The following is a 12146-nucleotide window of genomic DNA, read 5'->3' on the forward strand; positions in this document are numbered from 1 at the left end:
AAAAAATTAAGATAAAAATAAAGCATAAATTAAAAATTTTAAAAATTTTAAATAATTTTAACACTAGTTTTTAATAAAAATAATTTTAATAGCATAAATTTTAATTAAACAATTATAAACAAAGAAGAGGATTGAATCAATGTAAATATAGGAAACTTGTACTATATTACTTATATCTTGTACTATATTAAATTATATTAATGTATATATCATATCAATTGTTTTATGTTCTTATTAATGTAATTTATTATGACAATACATATGCTATAAATAAACTTTTTATAAAATCAAACAAATTACAAAAAACAAACTAATAATTTTTAATTTGTTTGAATTATAATTTTTAAACATATAATTAAAAGTTTAATATATTATTATAAAATAATTTAAATGTATATTTTTATATTATTTAATTCTATAATCAAGTTGTACATTGAAATAGAAAAGCAGAAGGAGTTCTAATAGGAATTAATTTTCGATCACCGACTGGATCAGTTATTACATAATAACTTCTTCCATTGATAAATTGTCGTTTTCCTTGTATCAAAACATTTTTATGATTTTGATAAATTGTTGGTGGACTTTTTTTTAACATAATAATACACTTCTCGTTTGAAAAATTGTTATTTAAGGGATTTTGTATTTTTTCTTTTAGAACGCAACAAGGAAGACATATTTTTTTTTTACTATTTTGTAATCGGTAAGATATACACGCGTAAATTAATTCAAATAAAAAAATAATTGTAGCAATTGTATATCCACCTATGACAACTTTGTATGTCAAAAGAAGATCAGTATTTCGCAATTGTCTTTCAGTTGAACGGAGATCGACTGGACAAATTTCAGCTAATGGAAGATCTTCTTTTTTTTTAAATTGTGTAATACCGGTTTCTCTTAATCTTAATAACCTGAAATTCAATAATAAATAATGTCTAAAAAGTTTTTAATATATAGAAAATTGATTCTATATATGATTGGATATTTATTAAAAATAATAAGCAATTGTTTTTATTTTCAAATTAAATAAATTAGCTAAAAATTAAAACTTACATTTTATTTATATATTTTTCAATAGTAGAACCATGAGAAAAACCAAAGGCACGACTAGTTACTAAAATATTACCAGGCATTATAACATATGTACAACGTAAATTATGTTCTAAATGATCGCGAGTCTTATTCACATAATCCTTGAATATTAAAGACTCTAAATAATGTGTTTCTTCTAAAAAAAGTCTCTCTAAAAGAAAGAAAAAAATCAAATAAGAAAAATTATGTATCATCTATTTTTATAATTTTTCATGTTTACCAGATTATCTACATATATCTTATATTATTTGATACATACTTGTACTAACTAATTCTAAAATAGGTTTTGATGGTTCATAATATTTGAAAATTCCTTTTCCTTGCTGTTTGCTTATGTTCAATAAACTTAAGTCATTTTGCTGATTCTAAAAATAATTTATTATATATATATATATGGATTAAATTTTTTATTTATTACAAAATTTATTCTATAAAATATTAAAAGTAGTTAAAATTCTTACTTGAGAAAGGAGAAAATCAACTATGCGTCCTTTGTAAGTGATCCAATTATATTCTTTGTGAACAATGTCTTCTAGTGAACTAATAGATAGTGTAAATTGAGGTCTTGTAAGAAATGCTGTAAGGTTTGCTGTATAAAAAGATGTCAAAATCAATATAAAAATCCACCAAGTGGCAAAAAGCATTCGCGTTGAATCTGCAATTTCACAAAATTACAATTATTTAAAATTGTAATGATAAAGAATTTAAAATTGTTAATATTTTACCTGTTATAGCAATAATGTTTGTTCCTTGTTTTAAAAGTGAACTATAAACGAACCAGAAACAAGAAGACAAACTGAAATTTTCAGAAGTCGGATCATGCCATAATTTTGCTCTATATTAAAAAATTATTATAATTATAAAATAATAGTTTATTTTTCAATATAAAATTTTAGAAACATTAAAAACATTAAATAATTTTTAATTAAATATTTATATTTATTAATGAAAAATTATTTAATAGAAAAATTTTTAAGAACCTCATATTAGCAAAAAGATAGATAATTGGTCCCACAAAAATTAATGATGTTAAAACTAATAACCAAACAGTTTTCTCAAAAGGTGCCAATAGGCCAGAACTTGTAGCCGATTCCTGAGGTCTCTTCATTACAGCAGTTAATTTTGTTTCATCTAGTAAAGTACTAAACGAACAATATCGTCGCATTTCCGGTAACATAGGAAGAAATGCAACAGCTATATCTACTTTCTATAAAATGAAATAAAATTTTGCAATAATTAATTAATTACCTTATCTTTTTTATTTTATTATATAAAAAATTCTTAAAATGATACTTTTTCGTAGAGTAATCCAAGAATACCACTACTTTCATTACCCAAAATATGTTCTTTTGGTGGAATAATAGTATATGTGAAATTCAATTTCGAACTAATTAAATCAAAAATGTAAAATGCATATCCTTGACCAATCCATTTTCCATTTTTCTGTACAATTCCTGAGAAAGGCATATCCTATAAAAAAATAAACTCCATATATTTTTAATAAAAAAAAACAAGAAAGAGGAAAAGACAATATTCATAATCTTATTAATCTTCATTTCAATGTATTATTAATCTTCATTTTAAATATGATACATTAATGTAAAACATTTTAATTGCAGAGTTTGTTAATAAAATTTTAATCCACATACATAAATATAATTTGCTTTTCAAAATAAATTAATAAAAATTATTAATAAATTAAAGATTAGAAATGAATGTACATGAACAATATTATAATAATATTGTATAATAGTAAGTATTATAATAATATTGTATAATATTGTATTTTATATATATTTTATATTATATATTGCTCAGATTATAAATTTTAAAGTATATTTTTAAGTATATTTTTATTATTTATGCAACTCTTATTAAATTTTACAAAATATAGATTTCTATATGTAAAAAAATAAAAATTCAGAAAAAATATACAAGATATAAATACATATAGGATATCTTTGAAAGATCGATTCTAGATGTCAGAACAAATATAAAAATTAGTATAGTTATACGAAAGTATCTTGAAGAATATTTATTAAGTTATAAATAATTTAAATTACATTGAAACAATATCGCAATGTAATGGAAATTGCAGCTTCATTTTATCTCTATCTTATTTCATCTAACATAAACTTAAATTGTTTATAATTTAATAAAGAATTCAGTTTTAATCAATATTTTTATATATCAATTTTTCGATTTATTTTGATTTATAGAATTAATCCTTTAAAAATATCTTATGAATTTATATTATATAAATTATACAATATATAACATTTTATATATAATTATAATATAAATAATTATCATATATATATAATTAACATTGAATTTTTTAGAAAACTTACATTCCAAGATGTTATTGTTATTTGCGATGGTATGGAGTTTTCTTCTTCATTATCTTTATTAATTGCCACGTTATCTGCATATATAAAAAATCAAAAAATATATAATATAAAAATATATAAAAATATTATTATTACTAATTAAATATTATACTTTTTAATTACATAATATTTTATTATATATTCGTTTTTCGTATTATTATATATAATGTATAAAAATATAACTGTAGCAATAATGAATATGTTATTCATATAACTCAAATATGAAGGAACTAGGAAAATCAATATGTTTTTTGAATTAACTAAATTTCATCAATTAAATCCAAAATAAAATAAGTTATAAAATGTTTTATTGAAAAATAAAGAAAAGGATATTGAAAAATATAATAATATAAAAATTAATATTAATTTATTTTATTATTCATTAAATTAAAAAGTTAAGAAGTCGGTTATACTTACCTTCACTGTGAACATAATATGTAAATTTTTGAATAAAAAGAAATATTGTTAGAAATAAAGAATGAAGAATATACATTTTTTTATATAAATTGCAATTACATCAATATTAATTTTATTTATAATTAAATAAAGACTATATATTAATATGTACATTAATACAGTTCCTTTTCATAATAAAACTGGCTAAGTAAATCGATATTAACATGACTGGTCATATCTTGACTAATAGCGACCTGACTAACAATGTAATGTTTACATAGCAACTGGTGATTATTAATATCTTCCATTATAAACATGAATTTAATCTGATAACTTTTCTAAAAAATAAAAATTAATAATAAATATATAATATTATATTTGAAAATTAATGGAAAAATATTAATATACTATATATGTAATTGATATAATATAATTATTTTTAATTAGTAATATTATAATAGTAATAGTAATAGTAAGAAATAATAAATAATTTTTATTTGAATTTGCTTTTTTAAATTTGCATCAATTAATTTTTTTGATTTTTTTGATTTTAACATTATAAGAATTCATTGATATTATTCATTTTATCTTCCATTATAAAGAATTAAAAATTCATGAACATTGAAATAATATGACGTTAAAAATAAATCGTCAATTAAAAATATTTAAATATTTGATTGAAAATTTAAAAAATGTTCATATTGCACAAAAATTTAAAACGATAAAAATATTTAAAAAATCGATAAATGTCTATATCGAATATTATCGATATATTATCGATATTAATATCGATAATATATTAACTTGAATTGATATGAAGTAGATGGAATAAACATCGAAAGGTGCATTTACTACAGTGACTCTCAACTATATATGAGATAAAATTTATAATAATGGTGGACGAGAAGACTATGATGAATACGTATTTACAATGAAGTAGCTTGAGTATATTGAAATGACAACAAATGATTGATATTATTGGCAATAGTATAATATGAGGTGAAAAAAAAAAGACATTTCGGCACGAATGGGAGTGCACTTTGTTGGTAAGTAGCTCAATAAAGTATTCTATTTGTAGAAATGATCGTGTATTTGGAACTTTCATTCAAGGTGCAAGAAAAATTCCTTTCTGAATTCTTGTTGGTGAATGCAGGTTATGTGAGCATTGAAACGGGTCGTTATTCATCATTTTTCTTGCAAATTGGCCAAGATGGGCCAGGGTACAGATACATGTACAGATAGACCTGCTGAAGTTAGCGTTATCAGATTTGTGTCTAGAAATCGTACCATTGAGGAAATAGCTCCCAAAAAGGTAAAAACTGGAGCCATTTAATGAGTTCAATGACCTTTAACTCAAAACAAATCGCTCAGCGATATATTATAATGTTATATATATTTATTAACTTATTATGACATGTGTTTAATTAGTTTTTTAATAACAAAAAATAATGTTTAAATGCAAAATAAAACAAAAAAATAGATGTAATTTGAATATAAATGAAATATTTGATTAGTATTTTTAATCAATTTATCCATCAGTATTTTATAAAATTTTTGGTAAAAATTATGTAAATAAAAATTATATAATATTTATTTGTAAAATATATATTATTTAAATTATACTTTTAGGAAGTATATACTTGCAAACAACGGGGTTGTGGTAAGACATTTACCAATCAAGATGAATATAAAACACACGAAGCTCTTGAAGCTTTAAAAATTAGGTTTATGTAAGTTATTTTACTAAAAAAAAATTTATATATAAAATTACAAAATATGCAATATTAATATCTTAATTTTATTTTACAATATTATATAATAATGATATCACAATATATAATAATTAAATTTATAGCTGTCGAGAACCAGGATGTGGAGAAGAATTATCTGATCCAGGAAGTATGTGGCGCCATTATCAAGAATGGCATAATAATGAAACAAATGTATTTATATGTCCATATACAAATTGTGGATCTTTACATACAACTAGTATCAATCTCGAAGAACATATCGAAAACTGCCATAGACAACCACTAACATTACCAACTGAACCAGAAGTAATATGCTTTGAAGATCCTGAAAATGCAATAGATGAAGAAAATGTACAAAGCACAGAAGAATGTTATGAAAAAAGAGCAAATGAAACTTTTGGAATAAAAATATGTCAATATGATGATAACGAGCGAAATTTTCTCAGAAATGATAATGTACAAAAAAATGAAGTTTCCCATGATCAAAATGCTGCAAATGACAATTCAAAAGAAGACTATTCTTCCACTAATGAATCTTTAAATGAAACTAATACATTTCCTATGAATGAGAATTTAATTCTAAATACAGAAAATTTTCTATCCAAATATGAGAATAATACAAATAAATGCTCAGAATTACAAACTGAACATTCCCAAGAAAAAAATAGTTTAATTTATGTAAATGGTGATATTACCATTACAAAAAATACAAAAAATGAAATATGTAATATGAATTCAAGAAATCAAGAACATAGGATTGAACTAGATAATTTAGAAAGAATTGTTAGAAATGAACTTGATCGTGATATTCCGAAAACTGAAGAAAATACTATAGAAACAAATAGTAATTGCTCAGATGATGAAGAATATACTCCAAAAAAACAACGCATGTCTAGGTATAAACAAGAAATTTACAAATGTGCCGTTAATGGCTGTGGGAGAAAATATAAATACATATCCCATTATCGTCATCATCAAGATAGTCATAAAATAGCAACCAATAATAGTTCAATTAATTCAAATTCTAATAAATCAATATTAAAATTAAAACAAGGGAAAGCTTCAACAGTTAGTTTTTTCTTGTAAGTATAAAAGAATAATATTTTATAAAAAAAATTATATTTTTTCACTTTTATACATATATAAGGAGTCATAAGAAATAAGATATCTAAATATCTATATTATTTTATCCTTAAAACTTCTAAAAGAAAAAATGTAGATTTGATTAATGAAATCAACATGTAAATGAATCAACATAATAACTATTATGATTATATATGCTATTATTATATAATATTATTTTATATAGAAATATATTATATAATACATATATATATAACTGTATCTATTATAATTTGATATATAATAATATAATCTGTTATTATATATCAATTATTATGAATTATTCAGACAATATTAATTTATTAATATATGTATAATTGTGTAAATAAAAAAAAAATCTGATTTTAATTCATGATAAAAATCAACTCTATCATAAAATAGTCTGATTATACAAAAATTTATTTTTGTAATTCGCTTTGTAATGATAGATGTTTGTCTTAATCTTGAATATTATAAAATTTATTATATGTAATTTAAAATTTTAATTTTTATTGTATCTTTTTATCTTAAATTATTTTACAAAAAATTAATTTTTTTATTTAAATTTATTGTTGTATTATTGTATTATTAATAAATGTATTATTTAGATGTAAGATTCCTGGGTGTGGAGCTCAAGTGAGTAATGTAACTGGTCTATGGAAACATTACCAGGATAATCATGCTAATTCAAAGCTATCAATAATACAAGGAAGTAAAAATAGTGAAATATTTCGGTAAGTTATATATAATAAAATTAATTGTTTAGAAATCATAATTAATATTCTAAGAGCAATCAAATAAACATATTATCTATATTATATTAATATTAATATTAATTTCAAATATTTTTGAACTTGTCATTAAAAATTGTTTTGAGATGATTAAAACAGAACATATTTCAGTTGCAAAATTCCTGGATGTGAAACAGAATTTAATACAACAGTAATGTTGTATAAGCACTTTACCGAAGTACACTCAAATGGTACTAGTAATAATATTAGCACAAATACAAAGACTGGGAGTAGTTTTCATTATACTGAAATATTTAAAGATGATACTACTAATTTGCAAGCAAATTTTAAGACTGACTTTAAAGCAAAAAATAATATTAATGTAAATGACTGTACGATAAGTACTGATGATCAAAGATCATTATCAATTGTTAAAAAGGAAGCAAGGGATTGACTTCAAATAAATTGATATTATAAATGTGAGGATAAATAATTGTAGTGATGAATCAGAGTACTTTACTAGGGCCAAAAATATTTAAATTATGAAATAAATTATTGTTTTGAATTCTCTTTGCAAACAGAAATGTCCTATCTTTTATTTTTTGTCTTTTTGCCTAGTCATTTTTTATTATCTTTTTATTATTGGCCCTTGTTAATTACTCAAATCTTTGATTTAAAATTACAGTCACAAAGACTGTAAGACTGAAATAGAGAAATAACTTGAAAATTATCAGAGTTATTTCTCTATAGTTTTCAATTATTTCATTGTAAAAACCATACAATAAAAGTTTCATACTTTATAATATTATAATAAACAAATATTCAGATTTATATTAATATTTAGAAATAACTAACAATTTTGTGATTTAATACTTATTTCTTAAATACTTATTTCAAAAAGCAATACTTGTTTAAAACATGTAATGAAAGAAAGTAATTTTCTTTATAAGAGAATTAATATATTCAATGTTTTTAAATATATTTCATTATTATTTTAATAAACAAATTATAATAATTCTATTATTCAAAGAAAATATTAAATTAATTTTGCAATATTTAAAAAAATAATATCAAAACAAGTCTTAAATTTAAAAAGTTAAAATTCAATATTCAATCAATATAATACATAAATGCAAAATAAAAATTTCATAGATTATAATATCAACATTATGACAAATGTAAGAATAAAGTTCTTGAAAAACAAGAAAAAAATTCATTGCAGTAATTTGTGCATTTATTAATGTTAATGTTAAAACTCTTTCCATACTTTCCATATTTTTTACTATTTTGTATTATTGTATAATTTTGATGTAATTTATATTAGGTCATGTTATAATTATAATAGATATTGTAGATATATAAACATATATACATAGCATTTTCATTTATATGTCTGTACATTGAAAAATAAAGTGCAATAGTAAGTAAAATCAGAAAATTCATTAAATATAGAATACATAATTATTCTGCATAAAAAACATATAAAAATCTTATTATTTATTTTACAAATGCTATTAATATATGAAATATTTTATTTTTTAATTTTTTTACGCAGAACTATATTGAATAATATTACTCGTATAGCGTTATTTCTCCGAGATGCTATTTTATCTGTAACATTATTTAATCTTAATTTAAACAGAATTGTTCTTCATAGCTATAATTATATTGATATAATAAGCAATGTTTTTTATGTTATATTTTATAAATTTAATTATTTGGTGCGCGGCTCAGAAACAAAATTTTCTTTTAATTATTATTGACGATTTAAGAACTGCTTTAGGATGTTATGGCGATACTAAAGCGTATACACCGAATATAGATCATTTAGCAACAGAAGCTGCCATTTTTTCTCAAGCATTTGCTCAGGTTAGCATAAAAAAATGTTTTAAAACATGCGAAATTTACATATATTGTATTGAATAAAAAAAAATATAAATAATAAATAGAGAATATGTAAATTTTTTTAGCAAGCACTGTGTGCACCAAGTAGGAATTCATTTTTAACAAGTCGAAGACCAGATACACTTCATCTTTATGACTTTTATAGTTATTGGCGGAAAGATATTGGTAATTTTACAACATTGCCGCAACATTTAAAAAATAATGGATTTATTACTAAATCCATAGGAAAAGTTTTTCATCCAGGTTTCTTGTTTTTTTTTTTTTCTAAATAAAATATTAATTAAAATAAATAATTTCCAATATGAATTTTTTTTATTATATCATCATTTTTATTATATATTTTATAGGAATTAGTTCAAACAATTCTGATGATAATCCTTATTCATGGTCAGAAATTCCTTTCCATCCATTCACAGAAAGATATAAAGATGCTCCAATATGTCAAACAAATATGCAAATACTACCAGCACAAAATCTTGTAATATTTGATATGATGAATTACTATTTAAAAAAAATTTTTTTTAAATTTAAAAAAATATTAATATATAATAATTTTTTTTCATGTTTTTAGATATGTCCAGTTAAAGTTTTGTCAATGCCAAATAAAACATTACCAGATATAGAAATATTAAAAGAAGCTAAATATTTTTTATCTAATCAAGCAGGAAATCCTTTTTTTTTAGCAGTTGGATTTCAAAAACCACACATACCATTCAAATATCCTAAAAAATATTTAAGTATAGTTCAATATTATCACTATGTTATAATAATTATAAAATTTTTAATTAAAGAAATCATTTTGAATGAATTTTGTAGAATATCATCCTTTGCAAAAATTTAAAGTACCTCAACCATACAAATGGTCAAAAAATGTTAGTAGCATAGCCTATAATCCATGGAATGATTTAAGAAAAAGGAAAGATGTTGCTGCTTTAAATCTTAAATTTCCATGGAAAAAAATACCAAGTACAATTTAAATAATATATGAAAATTAATTTTTATTCTTATAATATATACTGATATGATCTTTTTTAATTTTTAGAAAGCTTTGCTAAATTAATTATTCAATCATATTATGCATCTGTAACATATATTGATGATTTAATTGGTAAATTAATAAATCAATTGGAAATTTTATCAATTCGAAAAAATACTACTATCATATTAATGTCTGATCATGGTAAGTCAAAATAATAGTTAAAATTTTTATATTTCTTAAATTATTAATCAATACTTTATTTTTTTAATCAATATTTGCATAGGATGGTCATTAGGAGAGCATACAGAATGGGCAAAATACAGTAATTATGATGTTGCTTTAAAAGTACCATTAATAATATCAATACCTGGACTTACTTATAAGAGATCAAAAGAGAAAGCAAATAATTCATTAGAAAAGAATCCATTATTTATAAATTCAATAGTAGAATTAGTTGATATTTTTCCAACAATTGCAGATTTAGCAAATATTTCAATACCTATTTGTTCAAATGAAACAATGGAAATTACTTGCAGTGAAGGAATATCTTTTATGCCACTTATACAAGCTGCTTTAAGAAAGGAGGTATAAATAGAAGGAATAAATTTAAAAGTTCAATTTCTGACTTTATAATAGATAATATAATAGATAATTCAATAATAGATAATTATTGCGAAACTGCTATATATTGAAATATATATTTAATAATTTATAGTCAATATTATGGAAAGAAGCAGCATTTGGACAATATCCAAGACCAAGCATTAAACCTTCAATACATCCAAATAGCGATGAACCACGTTTAAAAGAAATTAAAGCAATGGGATACACAATAAGAACAAATAAATATCGTTATACAGCTTGGTTATCATTTAAATCTGAAACTAAATTACCAGATTGGAATGATATTATTGCAGAGGAATTGTATAATCACAATAATGACGAAGGTGAAAATCGTAATATAGCGACTTTTCAAAAATATGTTAAATTAAAAAAAAAGTTAAAGTTTTTATTGCAACATGGTTGGAAAAATATTTTATCAAATAAATCTATATATTATCTTTAAATTATACTTATATTTAATTTATTAATTTGTTATTATAATACTTTACATACATTTTTCTTAAATAAAATAAGTTTTGTCATGTTTATAGAATTGAAAGCAATATGAAACTTGTCTAATGTAAGTTTATCTTTAAATTAATATTATAATAAATAAATTATACATTCTATTAATATTCTATAATAATCTAAGTTGATATAAAAATCTTTTGTAAGCACATATATAAGTGTAGCATATACATATACATATATATAAAAGATTTATATACTTATAATATTTTTATGAATATACAATTTAAATTCAAAAAAATATACTAAATAAAAAATAATATATCCAATACAATTATTATCCAAATACTAATTAGTATTTAATATTTAAGCTTTTTAGTAACAATAACATCATACATTATATTACATCAAAATTGACGTAACATAATACAAATATAAAATATTAAAAATCTAGATGAAAGTATAATTGAGTAGAAAACAAAATATCGAAGTAATTTTATGCTATAAAAAATAATATAAAATTTTTTTAAGTTTAATTAATTAAAAATATTAATCTATTTAATATTAATTAAATTTAATATTAATTAAACTTTTTAATAATATTTATTTCATATCTTTTGATTTATTTATTCTTCTTGGTTTTTATTTTTATTGTTTACTGTACTTGAAGTAACCTGAAATTATAAAGAAATGTAGTATACATTTCTCTCTCTCTCTCTCTCTCTCTCTCTCT

General features: G+C 21.1%; 4 protein-coding genes across 6 annotated transcripts in view; 2 read left to right on the forward strand and 2 right to left on the reverse strand.

The window, feature by feature from the left end:
• Positions 1 to 384: 384 nt before the first annotated feature.
• On the reverse strand, positions 385 to 3490 carry LOC102681774 (glutamate receptor ionotropic, delta-2). The gene is made up of 8 exons (XM_006619253.2): positions 3441 to 3490; positions 2383 to 2559; positions 2070 to 2296; positions 1815 to 1924; positions 1551 to 1744; positions 1349 to 1454; positions 1051 to 1240; positions 385 to 908 (listed from the first exon to the last, which is right to left on the reverse strand). The coding sequence occupies exons 2-8, from the start codon at positions 2554 to 2556 to the stop codon at positions 422 to 424; spliced, it is 1488 nt and encodes a 495-aa protein (XP_006619316.1). The 5' UTR covers positions 2557 to 2559; positions 3441 to 3490; the 3' UTR covers positions 385 to 421.
• A 1212-nt stretch (positions 3491 to 4702) lies between these two features.
• LOC102677441 lies at positions 4703 to 8042 on the forward strand. 2 transcript variants are annotated; one of them, XM_006619215.2, is made up of 6 exons: positions 4703 to 4921; positions 4986 to 5187; positions 5505 to 5605; positions 5731 to 6708; positions 7336 to 7461; positions 7630 to 8042. In XM_006619215.2, the coding sequence occupies exons 2-6, from the start codon at positions 5086 to 5088 to the stop codon at positions 7910 to 7912; spliced, it is 1590 nt and encodes a 529-aa protein (XP_006619278.1). In that variant the 5' UTR covers positions 4703 to 4921; positions 4986 to 5085; the 3' UTR covers positions 7913 to 8042. The 2 variants fall into 2 exon arrangements, with proteins under 2 accessions (XP_006619278.1, XP_006619281.1); XM_006619218.2 differs by having other exon boundaries at positions 4708 to 4921; positions 5029 to 5187.
• A 1084-nt stretch (positions 8043 to 9126) lies between these two features.
• Positions 9127 to 11409, forward strand: LOC102677218 (iduronate 2-sulfatase). 2 transcript variants are annotated; one of them, XM_006619213.2, is made up of 8 exons: positions 9127 to 9327; positions 9429 to 9606; positions 9711 to 9841; positions 9935 to 10100; positions 10180 to 10329; positions 10406 to 10543; positions 10626 to 10927; positions 11058 to 11409. In XM_006619213.2, exons 1-8 carry the CDS (start codon positions 9142 to 9144, stop codon positions 11406 to 11408), a joined length of 1602 nt encoding a protein of 533 aa, XP_006619276.2. In that variant the 5' UTR covers positions 9127 to 9141; the 3' UTR covers position 11409. The 2 variants fall into 2 exon arrangements, with proteins under 2 accessions (XP_006619276.2, XP_006619277.2); XM_006619214.2 differs by having other exon boundaries at positions 9429 to 9528.
• A 599-nt stretch (positions 11410 to 12008) lies between these two features.
• LOC102681907 (transcriptional regulator ATRX homolog) overlaps positions 12009 to 12146 on the reverse strand; it is an 8096-nt gene continuing 7958 nt past the window's right edge. Inside the window, exon 19 of the mRNA XM_031512210.1 lies at positions 12009 to 12087. Within this exon, the coding sequence (XP_031368070.1) occupies positions 12040 to 12087 (48 nt within the window). The 3' untranslated portion in view covers positions 12009 to 12039. The remainder of the gene's footprint in view (positions 12088 to 12146) is intronic.

The sequence above is a fragment of the Apis dorsata genome, unplaced genomic scaffold (genome assembly GCF_000469605.1).
Source record: "Apis dorsata unplaced genomic scaffold, Apis dorsata 1.3 scaffold_397, whole genome shotgun sequence".
NCBI lineage: Eukaryota > Metazoa > Arthropoda > Insecta > Hymenoptera > Apidae > Apis > Apis dorsata.

Excerpts from the sequence above, each read along its gene's own strand:
- LOC102681774 (XM_006619253.2), bottom strand. The coding sequence starts at position 2,556 with ATGCCTTTCTCAGGAATTGTACAGAAAAATGGAAAATGGATTGGTCAA. Across the intron at positions 1,455-1,550 it reads TTGATTTTCTCCTTTCTCAA|AATCAGCAAAATGACTTAAG; the intron begins GTAAGAATTTTA and ends AATTATTTTTAG. Across the intron at positions 1,241-1,348 it reads TTTAGAATTAGTTAGTACAA|AGAGACTTTTTTTAGAAGAA; the intron begins GTATGTATCAAA and ends TCTTTCTTTTAG.
- LOC102677441 (XM_006619215.2), top strand. The coding sequence starts at position 5,086 with ATGGGCCAGGGTACAGATACATGTACAGATAGACCTGCTGAAGTTAGC. Across the intron at positions 5,188-5,504 it reads AGGAAATAGCTCCCAAAAAG|GAAGTATATACTTGCAAACA; the intron begins GTAAAAACTGGA and ends TTATACTTTTAG. Across the intron at positions 7,462-7,629 it reads AAAAATAGTGAAATATTTCG|TTGCAAAATTCCTGGATGTG; the intron begins GTAAGTTATATA and ends AACATATTTCAG.
- LOC102677218 (XM_006619213.2), top strand. The coding sequence starts at position 9,142 with ATGTTTTTTATGTTATATTTTATAAATTTAATTATTTGGTGCGCGGCT. Across the intron at positions 9,607-9,710 it reads AGGAAAAGTTTTTCATCCAG|GAATTAGTTCAAACAATTCT; the intron begins GTTTCTTGTTTT and ends TATATTTTATAG. Across the intron at positions 10,330-10,405 it reads TCCATGGAAAAAAATACCAA|AAAGCTTTGCTAAATTAATT; the intron begins GTACAATTTAAA and ends TTTAATTTTTAG.